Below are 22,268 nucleotides of genomic sequence, written 5' to 3'. Positions count from 1 at the left end.
AATTCCAAGGGTTTTATGACTCCTCCCCACAATGAATTCAGATGGTTTTAAGACTCATCTCACTAGTCATAACTCCATTCAACCTTGATCGAAGGTATAAAAGTTTGATGAAGTATTTCTCTGCTTAACAACTACATTAACAGTCTCCAAGATGATAGGACTGTATGACACCGAATTTATCAGTTTGAAAAAATCATCTTGTGGTGTTCTATTCTAATGTGCTTTTTTATTACTGTCCATAGATCTTGAAGAAATTGACTGTTATCAATGGTTAGTGACCTAAAATCTGATTTAGTATGATAAAAGCTTGGGGAGTACTACAGTATGTTGCATAAACACACTGGGATTCTACAATAGAGTTAGTACATAACTTCATAATACTAGTCAGGAACTGAGAAATGTCCAGGAGGAAGTCAGTGAAATTTGCAGCTTTTTCGGAGTTGAAGCACTCTACGTAAAGGGCAATGTGACTACAGATAAAGTTTTAATTCAAAAGTGTGACCCTAGGATTCCACTTTTCAATCTAGAAGAGTTTAAGTGTCCTAAATTTGAAGGGGACTATCACAGTCCTGAAGACGAGATTAGGTTCTTTGCACAGTGGAGGCCTAAGAAAAGGACTGATCGTTATAAAACCATAAGACATATTAAAAAACTATTCTATATCATATGACCAACGGTTGCGGATGTTTAAGAGTGAACTCTCAGTGCTATTTTTTATGTGAACAGTTTTTGTTGTTGTTTTTTTCTCAAAAAAAAAATCTGTTAATAAATTTAGTCAATAAATATCTTTAAGCTTAACCCCTTCAATTTTTGTTCTTTGAGTTTCGAAACTAGCTATGGCGCCTGTAATACCCTGAATACAGATCTAATATTCAATAGTTTGTTAATTTTTTTATTCATAGTATTTAATATATAGATAGCTTAGGCCCAATCTAATACTGGTGTTCTTTTTTACTAGTTTAAGAAGATTGTAATAACAGACTATAAGTTTTAAATCATTAATTTATTCATATAAATTGACATGCAATTTTTTCTTTTATTCATCGCGATATTTGGTGTTGTGGGCGGAGGGAATGGCGCCCCCAGTAATATTCTGAATAAATATCTTACTGACCTAATAGTATAAATTGTGTTATTTTCTATGCATAGTATTTAAAATTAATATCAAATGGACCTAATAGTCAAAATTCTGTTATTTTTTATGCAACGTATTTAAAATATAGATAGCCTAGGATCCATATACGACTGGCGTTCTTTTTTTATGATTTTAAGCATATTGAAATTTAAGCCTATAAGTTTTAAAATCGTGACGTTAATAATTGAAAAAGAAATAACATTTTTTTTCTTTTATCCTGTGTGAGCTTTGGTTCTGGGGAGGGGGAACAGCGCCCCCATTAATATTCTGAATAAATATCAAACAGACCAAATTGTGTTATTTTTGTATGCATCGTATTTAAAATATAGATAACTTAGGCTCCATATAGGACTGGCGTTTTTTTACGACTTTAAGCAGATTTAATTTTAATCCTATAATTTTTAAAATCGTGATGTTTATAATTGAAAAATAAATAATAAATTTTTATCCTACTTAAGGTTTTTTTTTGGGGTGGGGGAATGGCCCCCCATTAATATTCTGAATAAATATCAAACGGACCTAATAGTAAAAATTGTGTTTTTTTTATTCATCGTATTGAAAATTAATATCAAAATGACCTACTAGTCAATAGTCTTTTATTTTTTTATTCAAATTATTTAAAATATAGAGAACTTATGCTACACATAGGACTAGCGTTCTTTTTTTAAGAGGTTCTTCATATTTACATTTAATCAACTAATTTTTAAAAAAGTTACTTAAATAATTTAAAATTAAAATAAATTTTATTTTTATTTTATACTACGTTATCTTTGGTTTTGGGGAGGGGGGACCGGTACCCCCAGTAATATTCTGAATAAAAATCAAACGGACCTAATAGTCAAAACCGTGTTATTTTTTCGACCAATTTTATATTTGATTAATCGATGATTATCTCTATCTTACTTGATTTCTTTTTTAAGACTTCTTTCCTATGTATTATTAAGCAGCTCAGTTTTAAAATATTGTCTGGAAAAAAATAACAATTTAATACATTTTTTCTTTTATTCATAGCGATCGGGTGGTTTTGGGTAGGGGGAAGGGCCCCCCCCATTAATATTCTGAATAAATATCTAACGGACCTCATAGTCAAAATTGTGTTTTTTTATTCATCGTATTGAAAATTAATATCAAATGGACCTAATAGTCAAAATTGTGTTATTTTTGTATGAATAGTATTTAAAATATAGATAGCTTAGGCTCCATATAGGACTGGCGTTCTTTTTTAATAGGTTAAGCAGATTTAAATTTAAGCCTATAATTTTTAAAATCGTGAAGTTCATAATTGAAAAAGACAAACAATTTTATTTTTATTTTATCCTACGTGAGCTTTGGTTTTGGGGAGGGGGGAACGGCACCCTCATTAAGATCATCACACTCTTTGCCAAGAGGAACGACACAATTTCAAAGTTCACTGCCTTTTTGGTGATAAGCCCAGTATTCTACAATGATCGCTTAAAGCATCTAGTACCACAGCCAGTGATTGCGGTTTTTTTATGTTAAATACGTGGTCATTCATCTGTAATTTGATTTGTTGGGTTTTTTTTTTTAAAACTTTGCTATTCGTTTAATGGGTTTAATTAATATAACGATTCATTAATTTGAAAAGGGTAATTAATTATTTATTTTAATATATTTGCGAATTTTTTTGCGAAAAGATATTTGCGAAAAGATATTTGTGTAGACGCTTACAAGGGACATTGCTAGAAAGTATTCAATAGGAATATTTTTTACTCACCAGAAAAAGGCTAGAATTATCCATTTTTTCTATGTAATTATAAAAAATGCTATCTCGAATATAAACGATTCGAAACTGATAAAGAATCAAATATGGAACCTTATTATATACAAAAAATAATAGGCGAGTAAAAAAGAAGAGACACCGGTTTTTTTAACTAAAAAAAAAAAAGACATTTAACTTTGAAATTGCGTCGTTCCTCTTGGCAAAGAGTGTGACGATCTGTAAAAAAAAAAAAGACATTGAACTTTGAAATTGCGTCGTTCCTCTTGGCAAAGAGTGTGTTGATCTGTAACTACTAGAAAAAACCTGTTTGTACGGAGGGCCCCTGGAACTGCATGGATCTATTCTACTGAGGAGGGGTCAATTTTGTTTTTTTTCGATATTTTTCAATGAAAATACCAAAAATAGACATTTCGCAAAGAAAAAAAATAGTGTTCTGATCGTAGGTGCGTATTCCGATAACATAGCACCTCTAAAAAGGTGCCAATAGATATATTACCTAATAAGTACAATAAGGTGGCAGAAGGTGCTTTGAGGTGGAAATAGGTATAATCACAATAGGAACTTACTTGACGCATTTTTTCCCTAGATAAATGGAAAGCTGAAGGGGGTATTTGTGGAAGTTGACGCTTTTTAGGTGAGCCAGTGGGGGTTGTAACCGCAGACCGAGAGGCCATTACTGACCGAGAAGGTATCGCTCCACTTATCCTGAAATTAAAAAAGAACGGTTAAGCTTGCGTTTGCCATATCTCTCAATATGAACAAAATTTAAAGTCATTTTTTTCCTGACATTTCTTGTTTTAAATTGATGGGAAATTCAAATATTGATAACAGCAACTAATTGGTCATTTTTGACATACCCGTAGATATACTAAATGTTTATGGATGCCCAGAGAGGTGATCTATTGAACTCACTTTCATGCTTTCTTCCGCTTAAGGGTTTCGGCAATCGATACTAATTTAGTTTTAATACTTGTATCCTCATCCAACACAGATAATATTTTGGTGTAGAAACAAAAACAGATCCAAGCTCCGAATGGCGCTAATTAGAAAAAGAGGCCATCTATATACATTTAATTTCTCCACGGGGCGTAACCACAGAAACAGAAAACAGAACAGAGGATTGGTTCTTACTAGTTTTTACTATTTGTTCCAATTTTCATTCTAGAGTAGCCCAAATCCAGAATAGCTTTACTACAGGTTAGTAATGAAATCTGTCGGTAGAACTTTGAAAAAAAATGGCATCTATTCCAATTTCCTATCCTTATAGACAAAACACAGTTACGCTGGTGATCAATCAAAATATTGTCAAATATTTGAATAAAATATTTCTGCTAGGGGTTCTTCTATTGCAACTTGTCTTCACTAGGGATTTGTAACTTTTAAAATATAGAATATAGAAATAATATATTTTATTCACTACAATAGCTGGACCTAACAAGGATAAAAAAACTCATAAATAAATAGCAGCATAAAAAAAGGCAGCAAATGCTGCTTTAAGGTCAATAAATTTAAATGAGTCAATAAAAAAATTAATATAAAATTAATATAAATCAAGAATCAATCTTCACAGTTAAAATAGTGAACGCTTATGCAGAATATATCAGAATATTAAGTATATAAATGGTCGGTACATTCAAAACACTCACAGGCAAACACCTGAAATAAACTGCATCAAATATTAAATATTTCTTAAGGTAATATTATTAAAATACCGAGGAAACTTTGGTGTTCACCCTGAAGTAACTCTAATAGCTTCTTTTCCCTACGTAAATTAGTTGCGCCAATTGTATTTTATTGGTGGTGGTTTTATTTGTTTTTAGTTTTAGTTTAGTTATTTTTTTTTTATTATCTTGTTCTTTTTGTGTTTCTCTTGTCCTGAAGACGGCTTGTTTTGATACAGGCGAAATATCCGCGTTGTTTTACATTTTTCGTTTTTTCTCTTCACTGGCAGTAGTCTTGTTTGTCTTTTTTTTCATTGAGTTTTTTCTCTCTGTTGGTTTTTGTCATGGCTGACCAGTTCGGCTTAAAATCTATCATTTCTCTCTCCCATCTCCCCCTCCCTCCATCTGTTTCTCTTTCTCTCTCTCCTTCTATCTCTGTCTCGTAATTTCTGTCAGGATACTCACAAAATCTCCTTTAGATAAGATTTTGATTTAAGACTCCACTATCATTTTCCAAAGTATCAGCTCTAATTTAATTTTTTTTTTCAAGTTTCTTAATTTACCCCGTAACCAGTAACCTTGGAAGCCCATAATTAAACAGCTGGATTTTTTTTTGTAACAGCTTAGTTTCTGTTCATGAATTGTAATATTTATCTAAAATAAATCCAATCATGGGCTTTATATATTTTCTGTTGCGAAATATTTCCTTATTATAAAGAAAAACCTAACCGAGACCTTTGTTTTTTCTAGCATTTTATCTTAGGATAAATTTGCTTTAAGCAGCAGAGAAGCAACCGCATATACGAACATGAGTATGACCCCTTCTGACTAAGGCCAAAATTAGTTTTACAGCAACAAGGTTAAAGTACCGTAACTGCATTCGAACAATAGTGCAATTTACGGTAAATTAATCCAAAATGCGCGCTGAAACAAGTAGAACCCCCTTATTGAATACGGGGGGGGCTCCATATATGGGCATAGAATTTCCGAGAAAATGATTGCGTGATCGAAGGGGAGAGGATTTCCGAGAAATTGATTGCGTAACCTAACCAAACCTCATGAGGTCTGAGGGGGACTCCATATATGGGCATAAAATTTCCGAGAAAATGATTGCGTAATCGAAGGGGAGAGGATTTCCGAGAAATTGATTGCGTAACCTAACCTAACCTCATGAGGTCCAAGGGAGACTCCATATATGGGCATAGAATTTCCGAGAAAATGATTGCCTAATCGAAGGGGTGAGAATTTCCGAGAAATTGATTACTTAACCTAACCTAATCTCATGAGTTCGTGACCCCACACCATATATGGGCATAAAATTTCCGAGAACATCATTGCGTAATCGAAGGGGGGAGAATTTCCGAATAAATGATTGCGTAACCTAACCTAACCTCATGAGTTCGTGACCCCACACTATATGGACATAGAATTTCCGAGAAAATGATTGCGTAATCGAAGGGGAGAGGATTTCCGAGAAATTGATTAGGTAACCTAACCTAACCTCATTAGTTCGTGACCCCACAACATATATTTGCATAGAATTTCCGAGAAAATGATTGCGTAATCGAATGGGAGAGGATTTCCGAGAACTTGATTTACATAATCGGTGGGGAATGTATTGATCCAGGGGAGAGAATTTCCAAGAACTTGAGTTATATAATCGGTGGGGAGAATGTTATGATCTGATAACGGGAAAAAGGATCACGTGTCTCCATCTAAACCAATCAGAGAGTCGGTTACATATGGTTTCCCATTACATCACAATTCGCCCATGAGATTTCTTATATTGTGTTGTGATTAAATTATCATATAGTTCCAAGACACAATGGATAGAGCATCTGAAATTATTGACAAGGAAACTTCATCTACAATGATTAACAATGTGAGTTCTGTTTAGTAAATTTTCATACTTTATTTTCAAATAAAATTATTTTACATAGTCACCTTCCAGTAAATTCAGGGTATACCCCCCTCCCCCACACACAATACAAACTCCACAATATATTGTTTATACTCGCTAAAAAGCTTAAAATATATTCTTTTTTACCATGTAAACCTAACCTCCCCCCCTCCACACCCCTCTCAGTTTATGACTTTAATTCTTCCAATAGAAATAATTTTGTTTTTGAACTCTCCTTTTGACAGCCAACTTTCTGTCAATCCCTTAGCTATTAAGCCGCTAACTTGGCATAAACATTCCCGCAAATATTTAAATAGCTGATAATTAGCTGTCACCCCACAATTCAACTTCCTGCATGTTTACATTAGCGGCCTAGCCAAAGATTTCACTGAAAAAAGGATACTTTTTCCCATCGAATCAAAACAGTTTCAAGCAAAAAGAGATTGCGATAATTAAGCTAAGCCTACGCAACCTGTATGGAAGTAGAGAAACGAGTTATTTCCAAAATTATGGTCTAACAATATTTTTTTAGCATATTATGTAAAAAGGGGGAAGGGGCAATGCCTCAATTCTAACACCTTCATTTTAAAGTTAAAACAAAGTGTTTCTTCGCGTTAAAAGTAAGCGACCGGGATTTCTATGAAAAAGAATAAATAACTTTATTATGTGTAAATTGAATAGCATTTGATTTCCAAGCATATTATATTTCTCGTAAAATTTTACTTTTTGCTTTGCTGAAAAGGGGGGAGGGGGATTTTTTGTCATAAATGCTTTCTAGACAAAATTATTGTTAGGGGGTTGGGGGGTACTAATTTTTCTTCTTTAAAAAGGGAATCATTATTTCAATACTAGATTTTTTCTTCTTTTAAGGACAATTATGAGCATTGTTCCCCTCATGAAAAGAGGGCTATGGGAACTAACCCAACCCCCGTGCAGCGTTTGGAGATAGCTGACATATCCAGGAGCGTTCTATACCAGTCCCCTGTCCCTTTTCAAATCACCGTGCCCACTATGAAATCTCTCCCTTGGACATTCAAGGTTGCAGTAGAAGTGCCAAGGGGAAATCAACTAGCCCTAGAATGGAATGAATATGGTCGTGATCTATTAAATGACATTGAGAATAAGAAGAAGATCCCTAATATCACCAAGGAAATTAAAGACATTGTGTTATAGATTTCAGAAATAAAGTTTCATATATTTATTATTATTATTTTCTTAGGTTTAAGGTCGAGGTTTGAGAATTTTAAGAGACTATTTTTCCTATTTTAATATATTTATTCAGATGACTAGTGACTCAATACGGAATTTAACCTGATAACCAAATTCAATATTTGTTATCTACCAGAAACTTCACGGAAAATGGACGCCACCCCACCTACTGGTAAAGGTTAGGTTAGATCGATTTCAGACTGAACAATGTAAATGGGGAAAAACATGAAATTGCTCATTGAATTGGAAATGGAGACGGCTATGCCCTTTTAACAGTCAAAAGTGATCTGAGGGTTAATGCTCCCCCACGCCCATCATTTCCACAAACACTTCCAGTCAACATTTTACCTTAAAACTAACTTACATTTAGTGAACACACGCAAATTTCTGTTAGAAATAATATTTTTCGTTAGTGATAACACTTTTTCTGTTCGAACTAGCAAGTTTTCTACCAAAGATACCAAATTTTTTTAGAAGTAACATTTTTTTGACTGTGATAACAACTTTTGTGTCAGAAGTAGCAAGTTTCGCTTAACACTAACAAACATTCTCATCAGAGTAACGACATTTTATCTTAATACTAACTTACTTTTATTGAACAAACACAAATTTCTCTTAGAAATAATATTTTTCGTCAGTGATAAAACTTTTTCTGTTCGAACTAGCAAGTTTTCTACCAATGATACCAAATTTTTTCTTAGAAGTAACATTTTTTTGACTGTGATAACAACTTTTCTGTCAGAAGTAACAAGTTTCGCTTAACACTAACAAACATTCTCATCAAAGTAACGACATTTTCATCAGTGATAACACTTTTTCTGTTCGAACTAGCATGTTTTCTACCAAAGATACCAAATTTTGTCTTAGAAGTAACATTTTCCGATTGTGATAACAACTTTTCTGTCAGAAGTAGCAAGTTTTGCTTAACACTAACAAACCTTCTCATCAAATTAACGGCATTTTACAATAAATTTAACAGAGTCTTAAAGAACACATACACATTTCTCATAAAAATTTTATTTTTCATCAATAATAATACTTTTATTGCTAAACGATCAAAGTGTCAGCCAAACTTACCAAATTTTTTCTTAGAAATAAAATTTTTGGGCCTTTATAACACATTTTCTGTCACAAATAGCAATTTTTGCTTAAAAATTACAAACATTCGTACGCGCGCGTACGTAGGCTAACCTAACTTAACCTAAACTAACCTAACCTAACCTAATCTAGCCTAACCTAACCTAACCTAACTTAAACATGGAGAAATGTTTACTAGCTAACATAACTTTGCTAACCTAACATAACTTAGCTAACCTAACTTAGCTTAGCCTAACCTAACTTAATCTAGCCTAACCTAAACTAACCATACTCGCCGGAAAATCCCCACTAGTCGACTTTGTACCATGTTTAACTTAGGTAAGGTTAGCTTATCATGAGCGCTCATGATAAGCTAACCTAACCTAACTTAACCATGATGAAATGTTTCTATTTATTTATTAATATTTATTCATACCGAACCTAACCTATGGTTTTAGAGGTTAGATGAACCTAACTTAAATGTAGAGAAACTACTTAAACATGGAGAAATGTTTCTATTTATTTATTAATATTTATTTATGCTTAACCTAACCTAACCTATGGTTTTGGAGGTTAGATGAACCTAACTTTAACGTAGTGAAAACTAACTTTGAAAGAAAACTTGTTAAAAACCTGTAACTTCTAAGAGAAATTTGATAGTGTTAAGTAAAAGTTTATTAGTATTAAGAAAAATTTGTTACTTCGATACAAAGATTTGTTAGTGTTAAGCAAAACCTACTACTTCTGACAGAAAAAATTGTTATCATCAATGAAAATATTGCTAATTCCAAGAAAAATTTGGTATATTTGACTTAAAACTTTTTACTTCTAACAGATAGCATGTAATCATAATAAAAATTGCTAATTCTAAGATAAGAATTGGTATATCCGAGAAGAAGCGTGCAAGATCAAGCTGAAAACGTGTCAGCACTGATGAAAAATGCAATATCAAAAAAAAACGGGGATGTGTTAAGTAGTCATTCGTTAGTAGTAATGAGTAAATTGTTACTTTGAAGAGAAGATTTGATATCTTTGACGGAAAACTTGGTGTTGTTAGAAGAAATTCGCTACTTCTAAGAAAAAATTGTTTTTTTTCCTGGACAACTTGCTAGTTCTATTAGAAATTGTGTTCATCAATGACGAAATATTGTTACTTTTAAGAAAGAATTGGTGTCTTTGGCAGAAAACTTGCTACTTCTGACAGAAAACTTGTTATCACAATCAAAATTGTTATCACTGACGAAAAATTTGGTATCTTTGACATAAAACTTGTTAGTTCTAACAGAAAATTTGTTATCACTGACGAATAATTGTTACTTCTAAGAGACCTTTGATAGCTGTAATTAAAACTCTGTTAGTGTTAAGGAAAAATTGTTACTTTGATGAGAAAATTTGTAAGTGTTAAGGAAAACTTGCTACTTTTGACTGAAAACTTTTTATCATGAATGGAAAAATTATGCTTCTAAGAAAATTTTGATATTTTGATGTAGAAGTTTGTTAGTATTGAGGAAAAAGTTGTTGATTCGATGAGAAAATTTGTTAGTGTTACTAAAACTCTGTTAGTGTTAAGGAAAAAATTGTTACGTTGATGAGAAAATTTGCTAGTGTGAAAGGAAAAATTGCTACTTCTGACAGAAAACTTGCTCTCATAAACCAGAAAATTGTTACTTCTAAGAAAAATCTCTAAGCTAAGACTCTATGGTAAAACTCTAAACTCTTAACTCTAACTAAACTAAACTTCAACCCTAACTAAAACTCTAAGCTAAGACTCGAAGGTAAAACTCTGAACTCTTAACTAAAACTAAACTAAACTACAACTCTAAATAAAACTCTAAGCTTAGACTCCAAGGTAAAACTCTAAACTCTTAACTAAAACTAAACTAAACTAGAACTCTAACTAAAACCCTAAGCTAAGACTGTAAGGTAAAAGTCTAAACTCTTTACTAAAACTAAACTAAACTAGAACTCTAACTAAAACTCTAAGCTAAGACTCTAAGCTAAAACTCTAAGCTCTTAACTAAAAGTAAACTAAAGTGGAACTCTAACTAAAACTCTAAGATATGACTATAATCTAAAAACTCTAAAATATTAACTAAAACTAAACTAAAATTCAACTCCAACTAAAACTTTATGCTAAAACTCAATGCTAAAACTCTAAACTCTTAACTAAAACTAAGATAAACTTCAACTCTAACTAAGACTATACGCTAACACTCTCAGCTAAAAACTATAAACTCTTAACTATAACTAAACTTCAACTCTAACTAAACTCTAAGCTAAGACTCTAGGCTAAAACTCTTAACCAAAACTAAACTAAACTAAACTAGAACTCCAACTAAAACTCTAAGCTAAAACTCTAAGCTAAAACTCTAAACTCTTAACTATAAATAAACTAAAATTCAACTCTAACTAAAACTCTAAGCTAGAAACTCTAAACTATAAAATAAAAATAATCTTCAACTCTAATTAAAACTCTAAGATAAGACTCTAGGCTAAAACTCTTAACCAAAACTAAACTAAACTATACCTCTAACTAAAACTCTAAGCTAAGACTCCAAACTACTAACTATAAGTAAACTAAAATTCAATTCTAACCAAAACTCTAAGCTAAGACTCTAATGTAAAACTCTAGACTAAAACTAAACTAGAACTCTAACAAAAACTAAAAGCTAAGACTCTACGCTATGACTCTAAGCTAAAAACTCTAAACTAAAACTAAGCTAAACTAGAACTCTAACTAAAACTCTAAGCTAAGACTCTAAACTAAAACTCTTAACTCTTAACTATAACTAAACTTCTACTAAAATTAAACTCTCAGATATTACTCTAAGATAAAACTCTTAACCAAAACTAAACTAAACTAGACCTCTAAATAAAACTTTCAGCTAAAACTCTAAGCTAAAACTCTATATTCTTAACTATAGGTATAACTAAATTTCAACTCTAACTAAAGCTCTAAGCTTAGACTCTAAGGTAAAACTCTAAACTAAAACTAAACTAAAACTAAACTAGAACTCTAACAAAAACTCTAAGCTAAGACTCTAAGCTAAAACTCTAAGCTAAGACTCCAAGCTAAAACTCTAAACTCTTAACTAAAAGTAAACTAACCTATGACAGAAAAGTTGTTATCACAGTCAATAATTGTTACTTCTAAGAAACAATTTGGTATATTTGGTAGAAAACTTGCTAGTTCGAACAGAAATATTTTTTTCACAGATGAAAAATATTATTTCTAAGAGAAATTTGTGTGTGTTCAGTAAAAGTATGTTAGTTTTAAGGTAAAATGTCGTTACTTTGATGAGAATTTTTTTGTGTTAAGCAAAACTTACTACTTCTGACAGAAAAGTTGTTATCACAGTAAAAAAATGTTACTTCTAAAAAAAAAAATTGGTATCTTTGGTAGAAAACTTGCTAGTTCGAACAGAAAAAGTGTTATCACTGACGAAAAATATTATTTCTAAGAGAAATTTGTGTGTGTTCAGTAAAAGTATGTTAGTTTTAAGGTAAAATGTCATTACTTTGATGAGAATGTTTGTTAGTGTTAAAATAAACTTGCTACTTGTGACAGAACAGTGGTTATTAAAGTCAAAAAATGTTACTTCTAAGAAAAAATTTGGTATATTTGGTAGAAAACTAGCTAGTTCGAACCGAAAGCGTGTTATCACTGATGAAAAATATTATTTCTAAGAGAAATTTGTGTGTGTTCAGTAAAAGTAAGTTAGTTTTAAGGTTAAATGTTGTTACTTTGATGAGAAAGTTTGTTAGTGTTAAGCAAAACTTGCTACTTCTGACAGAAAAGTTGTTATCACAATCAAAAAATGTTACTTCTAAGAAAAAATTTGGTATCTTTGGTAGAAAACTTGCTAGTTCGAACAGAAAAAGTGTTATCACTGATGAAAAATATTATTTCTAAGAGAAATTTGTGTGTGTTCAGTAAAAGTATTTTAGTATTAAGGTAAAATGTCGTTACTTTGATGAGAAGGTTTGTTAGTGTTAAGCAAAACTTGCTACTTCTGACAGAAAAGTTGTTATCACAATCAAAAAATGTTACTACTAAGAAAAAGTTTGGTATCTTTGGTAGAAAACTTGCTAGTTCGAACAGAAAAAGTGTTATCACTGATGAAAATGTCGTTACTTTGATAAGAATATTTGTTAGTGTTAAGCGAAACTTGCTACTTCTGACAGAAGAGTTGTTATCACAGTCAAAAAAAGTGTTACTAGTAAGAAAAAATTTGGTATCTTTGGTAGAAAACTTGCTAGTTTGAACAGAAAAAGTGTTATTAATGATGAAAAATATTATTTCTAAGAGCTATTTTTGTATGTTCAGTAAGAGTGTGTTAGTTTTAAGGTAAAATGTCGTTACTTTGATGAGAATGTTTGTTAGTGTAAAGCGAAACTTGCTACTTCTGACCGAAAAGTGGTTATAACAGTCAAAAAAATGTTACTTCAAAAAAAAATTGGGTATCTTTGGTAGAAAACTTGCTAGTTCGAACAGAAAAAGGGTTATCACTGACGAAAAATATTATTTCTAAGAGAAATTTGTGTGTGTTCAGTAAAAGTAAGTTAGTTTTAAGGTAAAATGTTGACTGGAAGTGTTTGGGGAAATGATGGGCGTGGGGGAGCATTAACCCTCAGATCACTTTTGACTATTAAAAAGGGCATAGCCGTCTTTATTCCCAATTCAATGAGCCTTTTCACGTTTTTCTCCATTTACATTGTTCAGTCTGAAATCGATCTAACCTAACCTTTACCAGTAGGTGGGGTGGCGTCCATTTTCCGTGAAGTTTCTGGTAGATAACAAATATTGAATTTGGTTATCAGGTTGTATTCCATATTGAGTCAGTAGTCATCTGAATAAATACATTAAAAAAGGGAAAATAGTCTCTTAAAATTCTCAAACCTTGACCCTTAAGACTAAGAAAATAATAATAATAAATATATGAAACTTTATTTCTGAAATTTATAACACAATGTCTTTAATTTCCTTGGTGATATTAGGGATTTTCTTCTTATTCTCAATGTCATTTAATAGATCACGAGCATATTCATTCCATTCTAGGGCTAGTCAATGTCCCCTTGTCACTTCTACTGCAACCTGGAATGTCCAAGGGAAAGATTTCATAGTGGGCACGTTGATTTGAAAAGGGACAAGGGACTGATATAGAACGCTCCTGGATGTGTCAGAAATCTCCAAACGCTGCACGGGGGTTGGGTCAGTGCCCCTAGCTCTCTTTTCATGAGGGAAACAATGCTCATAATTGTCCTTAAAAGAAGAAAAAATTTAGTATTGAAATAATGATTCCCTTTTTTACAGAAGAAAAATTAGTACCCCCCAACCCATTAACCATAATTTTGTCTAGAAAGAATTTATCTCAAAGAAGCCCCCTCCCCCTTTTTCAGCAAAGCAAAAAGTTTGCTGAAACGAAATATACGAAAAGTTTTACGAGAAATATAATATGCTTGGAAATCAAATGCTATTCAATTTACACATAATAAAGTTATGTATTCTTTTTCATAAAAATCCCGGTCACTTACTTTTCACGTGAAGAAACACTTTGTTTTCACTTTACAATGAAGGTGTTAGAATTGAGGCATTGCCCCTTCCCCCTTTTTACTTAATGTCCTAAAAAAATATTGTTAGACCATAATTTTGGAAATAACTCGTTTCTCTACTTCCATACAGGTTGCGTAGGCTTAGCTTAATTATCGCAATCTCTTTTTGCTTGAAACTGTTTTAATTCGATGGGAAAAAGTATCCTTTTTTCAGTGAAATCTTTGGCTAAGCCGCTAATGTAAACATACAGGAAGTGCAATTGTGGGGTGACAGCTAATTATCAGCTATTCAAATCTTTGCGGGAATGTTTATGCCAAGTTAGCTTAATAGCTGTTTATGCCGGCTTAATAGCTAAGGGATTGACAGAAAGTTGGCCTTCAAAAGGAGAGTTCAAAAAAAAATTTATTTCTATTGGAAGAATTAAAGTCATAAACTGAGAGGGGTGTGGAGGGGGGGGGGAGGTTAGGCTTACACGGTAAAACGAACACATTTTAAACTTTCTAGCGAGTATAAACAATATATAGTGGAGTTTGTATTGTGTTGGAGGGGGTATACCCTGAATTTACTGGAGGGGGACTATGTAAAATAATTTTATTTGAAAATAAAGTATGAAAATTTACTAAACAGAACTCAAATTGTTAATCATTGTAGATGAAGTTTCCTTGTCAATAATTTCAGTTGCTCTATCCATTGTGTTTTGGAACTATATGATAATTTAATCACAACGAAATACTAAATCTCAAGGGCGAATTGTGTTGTAATGGTAAACCATATGTAACCGACTCTCTGATTGGTTTAGATGGAGACACGTGATCCTGTTTCCCGTTATCAGATCAAAACATTCTCCCCACCGATTATATAACTCAAGTTCTCGGAAATCCTCTCCCCTAGATCAATACATTCCCCATCGATTATGTAAATCAAGTTCTTAGTAATTCTCCCCCATTCGATGAAGCAATCATTTTTTCGGAAATTCTATGCACATATATGTTGTGCTGACCCGAGCTCATGAGGTTAGGTTACGCCATCCAGTTCTCAGTTCTCCTCTCACATTCTAATAAGCAATCATTTTTTCGGAAATTCTATGCCCATATATGGTGTGGGGTCACGAACTCATGAGGTTAGGTTACGCAATCAATTTCTCGGAAATCCTCTCCCCTTCTATTACGCAATCATTTTCTCTGAAATTCTATGCCCATGTATGGTGTGGGGTCACGAGCTCATGAGGTTAGGTTAGGGTACGCAATCAAGTTCTTGGAAATCCTCCCCCATTCTATTACGCAATCCTTTTCTCGTAAATTCTATGCCCATGTATGGAGTGGGGTCACGAATTCATGAGGTTAGGTTAGGTTACGCAATCAATTTCTCTGAACTCCTCCGCCCTTCGAATACGCAATCAATTTCTCAGAAATTCTATGCCCATATATGGAGTCCCCCTCGGATCTCATGAGGTTAGGTTAGGTTACACAATCAATTTCTCGGAAATCCTTTGCCCTTCGATTACGCAATCATTTTTCCGGAAATTATATGCCCATATATGGAGTCCCCCTCAGACCTCATGAGGTTTGGTTAGGTTACGCAATCAATTTCTCAGAAATACTCTCCTCTTCGATCACGCAATAATTTTTTCTGAAATTCTATGCCCATATATGGTGTGGTGTCACGAATTCATGAGGTTAGGTTAGGTTACGCAATCAATTTCTCGGAAATCCTCTCCCCTTCGATTACGCAATCATTTTCTCTGAAATTCTATGCCCATATATGGAGTCCCCCTCGGACCTCATGAGGTTAGGTTAGGTTACGCAATCAATTTCTCGGAAATCCTCTCCCCTTCGATTACGCAATAATTTTCTCTGAAATTATATGCCCATATATGGAGTCCTCCTCGGATCTCATGAGGTTAGGTTAGGTTACGCAATCAATTTCTCGGAAATCCTCTCCGATTCGATTGTGCAATCATTTTCTCGGAAATTCTATGCCCATATATGATGTCCCCCCCGTATTCAATAAGGGGGTTCTACTGAAACATTTCTAAAGCATTGGTAAGATGAATATTGTTTTCATTTTATAAAAATTATGAAATTAGAAATTGTACAGTTTTGGTGGTTGTTAAAGGTTATAGTAGTGAGGAGTGTGTAGATATTTTTGTTTGGCATGTAATACGAGTACCATGAAATATTGAAGAAAGTAAACTCCAAGAAGTGATGATCTACTCTAAAAATAGGAGATAACTATACTAGCCTTTCAGGACTAAATTACTTGTACCTATTTTCCGGAGGTGAAAGACTTCTTGACCCTGGGTCAGACACTCTTCTAGGGCTTCTTGACCTGGCTCTTCCAAGTCTAGAAATTTCTGGGTAATCAGTTGGTGCAGCAGAATGTGACCTCTGTCTAGTTAAAACTTGGTGACTTCTTCCGGTATCTTCCTAAAATTATTATTTATTAATAGTAAATTTACTAGCTTTAAGGGATGTAAAAATGCTAATGATCGTCTGGCTCGAGATATTTTCATTGTATAACTCTACAAGAGAAGGAAATGAAAGAGGGGAGGGGTGGGTTCCCTGGGAAAACTAAAAATAGAAAACTGTAAATCTTTGCATTTTATTACCGTCTTCCAGCTTTTAAGAACAAATTGTCTCGTCTCCTTCCTCAAGGGTCAGAGCCACGCGCAGCCGTGTTTAATTATGAAATACAATTTTGCACTATGAATTAAGATGTCCCATTCAGTGTTGGGCGATATTTCGATTTTTCGATATATCGATATATCGATTTTTTCACTTTTAATATTAGATATGTTGATATCGATATTTCGAAACCGTTTTTGGCTGCGATACACTATTGTTTTCGCCAAAGTTAAATAACGAAAATCGTAGATAAAGAGTATTTTGCATAATTTTTCTTTTATAAGAACTTTTAATTATACAACAGTGAAAAATGAAAAAACTAACTTCGATTATATGAAAGAATATCACGAAAACCCAGACATGAAACTAAATGGGCTCAAGAAAAAAACGCGGCTATATTTGGCTATTCAAAAACAGCAACATGTCAATGTTTTTCCCAGATAGTCGGTTTCGCCGCTCGGTGATCAACTGACCGGCCTTGGAAAAAGCTCTCTTAGAAGGGACACTGGTGGTGGGCACAGACATGAATTTCATGGTAACCTTGCACATATATTTCTGAGAGCCCATGTTGCGAGAATTCCACCACTTGAGTGGATCCGTTTTTCGTGGAACTAAAGAGTCCTTGTTAAAAAGCTGCAGAGCCATGATAGACTCGGCTGCTGTTGAACCACGTCAAGAGTTGACTACCAGAACTTCGTGATGTGAGCCCCACAAACTGTCATGAGCCTGTCGATGCTGTGTCGTGGGGTTTGTGACGGTACTTGCACCTGCTGCTACGGATTCAGCAGACAGCAAGGCCAAATCCATCTCTCTTGCTATTTTGCCCTAAACCGAGACAAGATCGTCAGGGGAAATATACACTTTCTTGAAACGCGGATCAAGGTATGTGGCAATCGTCACGGGTGTGACCTGACCGAGGCTTATAAACCTAGCTTGCATTTTCTCCATCAAAGCCTTGCGGAAGTCCTCGGCGACATTTGAAAATCCACCACAATCTACCTGAACAAGGTGTCGTCTCAAAATCTTGGATAAAGGCAGGACTTTTGAGATGGAGGGATAGCTTTCAGAAGAGAGCTCGATTGTGACCTCTTCAAAAGGTGTAAGTACCGCGATCACGTTTGAAATAACATCCCACTCACTTTCAGTAAGTGAGTGGATCCCACCCACTCACTTTACCGAGAAGCGCCAGCGAACTTGTTACTGGCTCTTTCAGGTCTTGTAGACTACGCAACATTATGAGGAGCGAATTCCATCTAGTGGTCACATCAGGTTTCAGTTTTTTGGTGCAAACATTGTCAATAGTGATCTGAACCTGGCGCAACTTGTCGACAGCTACAACACTACGTCTGAAAAAGCTGACTATGGTCCTAGCTTTTTGGACAAGAGGCGACAAGTCAGCAGTATCATCAATAGCACTCCTCACAAACAAATTCAGAGTAAGTGAGAAGCACAAAACATGTCTCGAGCCTTTACCTACAACAGATGCAGCATCCTTGACAGCCCATACCACATTTGCTCCAGTATCAGTAACTACAGCTACAAACTTTTTCTTAACCCCCCACTCAGTGGCAATTTTCAAAAGATGAGCTGTGATAGCTCCAGCAGTATGCCTCTCTTCAATTTTCCGAGTAGTAAGCACGTTGCTGCAGAGGCAACCTTTCTCATCAATGTAATGTACAGTGACAGCCATGAAACCCTCAGTCGCCTGGGAGGTCCATATATCTGTGGTAAGGGAAACATGTCCTACTTTTTTTAGCGCCTCCTGCAGTTTCAATTTCTCTACAGAATAAATTTCAGGGAGTAGATCTCTTGTCACTTTAGCTCGGGATGGCAAAGTATAATTGGGGTCAAGGCCGTGTCCCAGATCATTACACCCAGGATTTGAAACAACAGAGAGGGGTTACATATCTTTTGCAATGAATTTCACAACCAGTTTCTTCATTTTTACAGTTTTAGGGTGCTTTGCACTGTACTTGGTCTGTAACAACGAGTCAATTCTCGGCTGCTTTGCACTTGGTGCTCCTGAGTCAGTCTGGTCACTTCTATCACGGGTAACTTGGGTAGGGTCATTAGCTTGACTCAAAAGTCTGGTTGAGTTTTGGCTATGTGATGGGACAATTTGACTTGAATCATGTTCATCATCAGATGGACACGAATCAGAATCAGGGTTAACACTGGCACCCCCGGCCGATGTACTTCCTTTTATGCTTTGGTATTGTTTTTTTGTGGTTTGTCTTGAGATGAGCATTAAGGTTGGTGGTATTTCCAGAGGTAGCAACACTTATTTTGTATAGTGCAGATTTAGCCGATACTTTTGTAAAATATTCCCTCAAAGGACTTGGCATTTTTCAAAAACTGGTAGAGACCTGGACCTACAATATATTAAACATTCAGAGGCAAATAGAATCCAATGGAACTGATTTTGTTAAATAAAGTGGTAGTACCAACCAGCAAATAATGGATCAAATGTGGGGATTCGATTTGGCATATAGGGTTGGATTTTGCTATGTACTCTAGATCAATAAGCAAAAGAAAATGATGAAAAATTACAGTATATTATCAGCTAAATTTCTAAATATCAATTATTTGGCAAAATATCATATTTTGCCAATCTGTTTTACAGAAATGTTATCTACTAGTCCAATAGACATGTAGCAAGACAATACTCTGACATTAATGAGATTTCAAAGTCAAGACAGTGTTACCGCCTAGAGTCTAGGCGGTAGAGTCTAGGCTAGACGAGTAGTCGGAAACGCATATGCCTAAAGAATAATCAAATCAACCGAGCACAACCTGGAGAGGCTGTGACACTATTTAATTACCAAAGGAAAAATCATCAGACTCATTCTTCCTGACTGAGCATAGAAGCAGCATAAAAACAGGACACACAAACAGGCAACATTACAGAACCCTTTAGGGCACTTCTACATTTTTGAAAGACGCCCTCTGACTTACCTATTACATACTTCATACCAGCTTCATCACAGGGACCTATGCAACCTCGGACTGTTCGGACAAGAAACTAGTGCCGTGGTAATAGAAGTGTCAATCTAACCTTCAAACTGTAATTTAAGCCTCCTGACCTTGTGTGGCAAAGGGAGGTTGTTAATTTCCGTTGAAGAGCTAAAATTATGGTCTAAAAGCTTGATTGATACTTTTTATTACCAACGTACGAGGCTATACCAGTCTGAGGTTGCATATTTACCTAGCATAGGTTCCCTGTACCTGACTTAAACCCTGATTTTTACAAGGTGGGCTGAGAAATTCTACTTCTACGCACTGGGAGGTTTTACCCAATATAATCCCTCCACTATAGCCTACTCTAGGTTAAGTTTTTATTAGTTTTATAAAAGTTTTCCAGAATCTTACTGGGAATTTCACATAAACCTAAGGGTGACTCATTCAAACAGGGTGCGTGACTGCCTTTGCTCCAGCAACACTTTACTAGGCTATAACTCCACACAAAGTTTTCATATAGCCTAATTTGTTATCAACCAGGTAGAATCACGACCCTTCTAGGAGACCCTTAATGAAATTAAATAAAAAAAACAAGATTTTAAAATTGAAAGCAAGGAACGATGTTAAAACTTAAAACGAACAGAAATTATTCCGTACATGAAAGAGGCTGTCCTCTCCTCAACGCCTCGCTCTTTACGCTAAAGTTTTTTATTGTTTTAGAAAATAAAGTTGTGAGACAGAGTCAAAACTTTAGCTCAAACTTTAGCATAAATAATGCTGGCAAGTCCGGCGCCCCCTTCATGGCAATTTTTCTTCCCCCATGAAAACTTCCTTCATGGACAGATCCTCCAACATAACTCCCGACCCATCTCCCCCCACTACCAGAAAAAAACCCTCCTGAAAACTTCTGTATACATTCCAATAACCAATACTTCATGTTAACATTGGGTAAAGTTCATAACTTTTAGCCCCCCCCCCTGGGGACTTTGGGGGATTAAGTCATCCTAAAAGACATAGTTATCATATTTTTGACCATGCTGAACAAAATGGCTATCTCAAAATTTTGATCGGGTGACTTTGGGAAAAAAATAAGAGTGGGAGGGGGCCTAGTTGCCCTCCATTTTTTTAGGTCACTTAAAAAGGGCACTAAAACTTTTATTTCCATTCCAATGAGCCCTCCCACGATATTCTAGGACCACTGGGTTGATACGATCACCCCTGGGAAAAAACAAAACAAACAAATAAACATACATCCGTGATCTTTCTTCTGGCAAAAAATGCAAAATTCCACATTTTTGTAAATAGGAGCTTGAAACCTCTACAGTGGGGTTCTCTGATACGCTGAAGATGATGGTGTGATTTTCATTAGGGTCCTATAAATTTTAGGGGGTCTTTCCCCCTTTTTTGAAAATCTGCCAAATTTTCTCAGGCACGTAATTTTTGACGGGAACTTGATGAACGTAATATATTTGAAATCAGCATTGAAATCTGATTCTTTTGATGTATCTATTGGTATCAAAAACCCGTTTTCTAGAGTTTCGGTTACCATTGAGCCGGGTCGCTCCTTACTTACAGTTCGTTACCACGAACTGTTTGATTCAACTTGTAAATATGACAAAAAAACTTGTTAACTGAGACTAATTACACATTTTTGGAGGATATTGCACTTCCAGCATAAAAATGTATTTACCAACACCGACATGTTATGATTTTTTGAAAATTGCGGTAAATTCTAAAAAAACTAGATAAAATCGCACATTCCTCTGTTAGTTAACAAAAGTTACAATCATTCCATTAAAAAACATACAAACTGTGGAATGATAAGGAATGACAATGTAATTGTTGTTTATTTCAACATTTCTGGAGCATTCATTAGCTCCGTCTTATGAGTCATTGGATTTCATAGGTTATTCTTCTTCTTCTGGAAGATTTGGAAAACTTTTTTCTCTGTGGTTCTGTGGGACCTTTTCTGTTGGTCGTTCACGAGTAGATGGCGAGAAAAGCTGAAAATACTGGAAAATTCCGAAATATCGTTTTCAATATCGATATTTACGTTTCGATATTAGCTATCGATATTTCGTCCGATATATCGATGTATCGATATCGATATCGAATATCGCCCAACACTAGTCCCATTAGCATTTGGTTGTCGCTTGGCATAATAATGTTTTAACATTTCTCTCACAAAAATTTGGTTTTGATTTTTTGGGACTTCTGTTATTTATGAAAGCTAGTTTTTATACTGAGTTCGAGAATGTAACCGGGTTTTCCTTTAAACCATAAATTTTATTGATAAGTTTAAACCCTTTCATGAACATTTTAACGTCTCTAAAACAATTTAAAAAAAAAACCGCCAAAACTGCAGGGGATACAAAAATTCGAAGTCGGTTTTCAAATTTAGAGCTACAA

At 34.4% G+C, this 22,268-nt stretch overlaps 1 protein-coding gene across 1 annotated transcript in view; it reads right to left on the bottom strand.

Moving 5' to 3' along the window:
- Positions 1 to 22,268, bottom strand: part of Rim (Rab3 interacting molecule) — a 555,972-nt gene that overhangs the window by 89,743 nt on the left and 443,961 nt on the right. Inside the window, exons 14-15 of the mRNA XM_089102610.1 lie at positions 16,543 to 16,703; positions 3,443 to 3,581 (exon numbers count right to left, since the gene is read on the bottom strand). Of these exons, the coding sequence (XP_088958736.1) occupies positions 3,443 to 3,581; positions 16,543 to 16,703 (300 nt within the window). The remainder of the gene's footprint in view (positions 1 to 3,442; positions 3,582 to 16,542; positions 16,704 to 22,268) is intronic.

This window comes from Artemia sp. Qi Xiang Cuo, chromosome 16 (genome assembly GCF_049724085.1).
Source record: "Artemia sp. Qi Xiang Cuo chromosome 16, ASM4972408v1, whole genome shotgun sequence".
Classification (NCBI taxonomy): Eukaryota; Metazoa; Arthropoda; class Branchiopoda; order Anostraca; family Artemiidae; genus Artemia; species Artemia sp. Qi Xiang Cuo.
The sequence above is the reverse complement of the archived record's forward strand: the minus strand, read 5'-3'. Positions and strand labels throughout refer to the sequence as shown.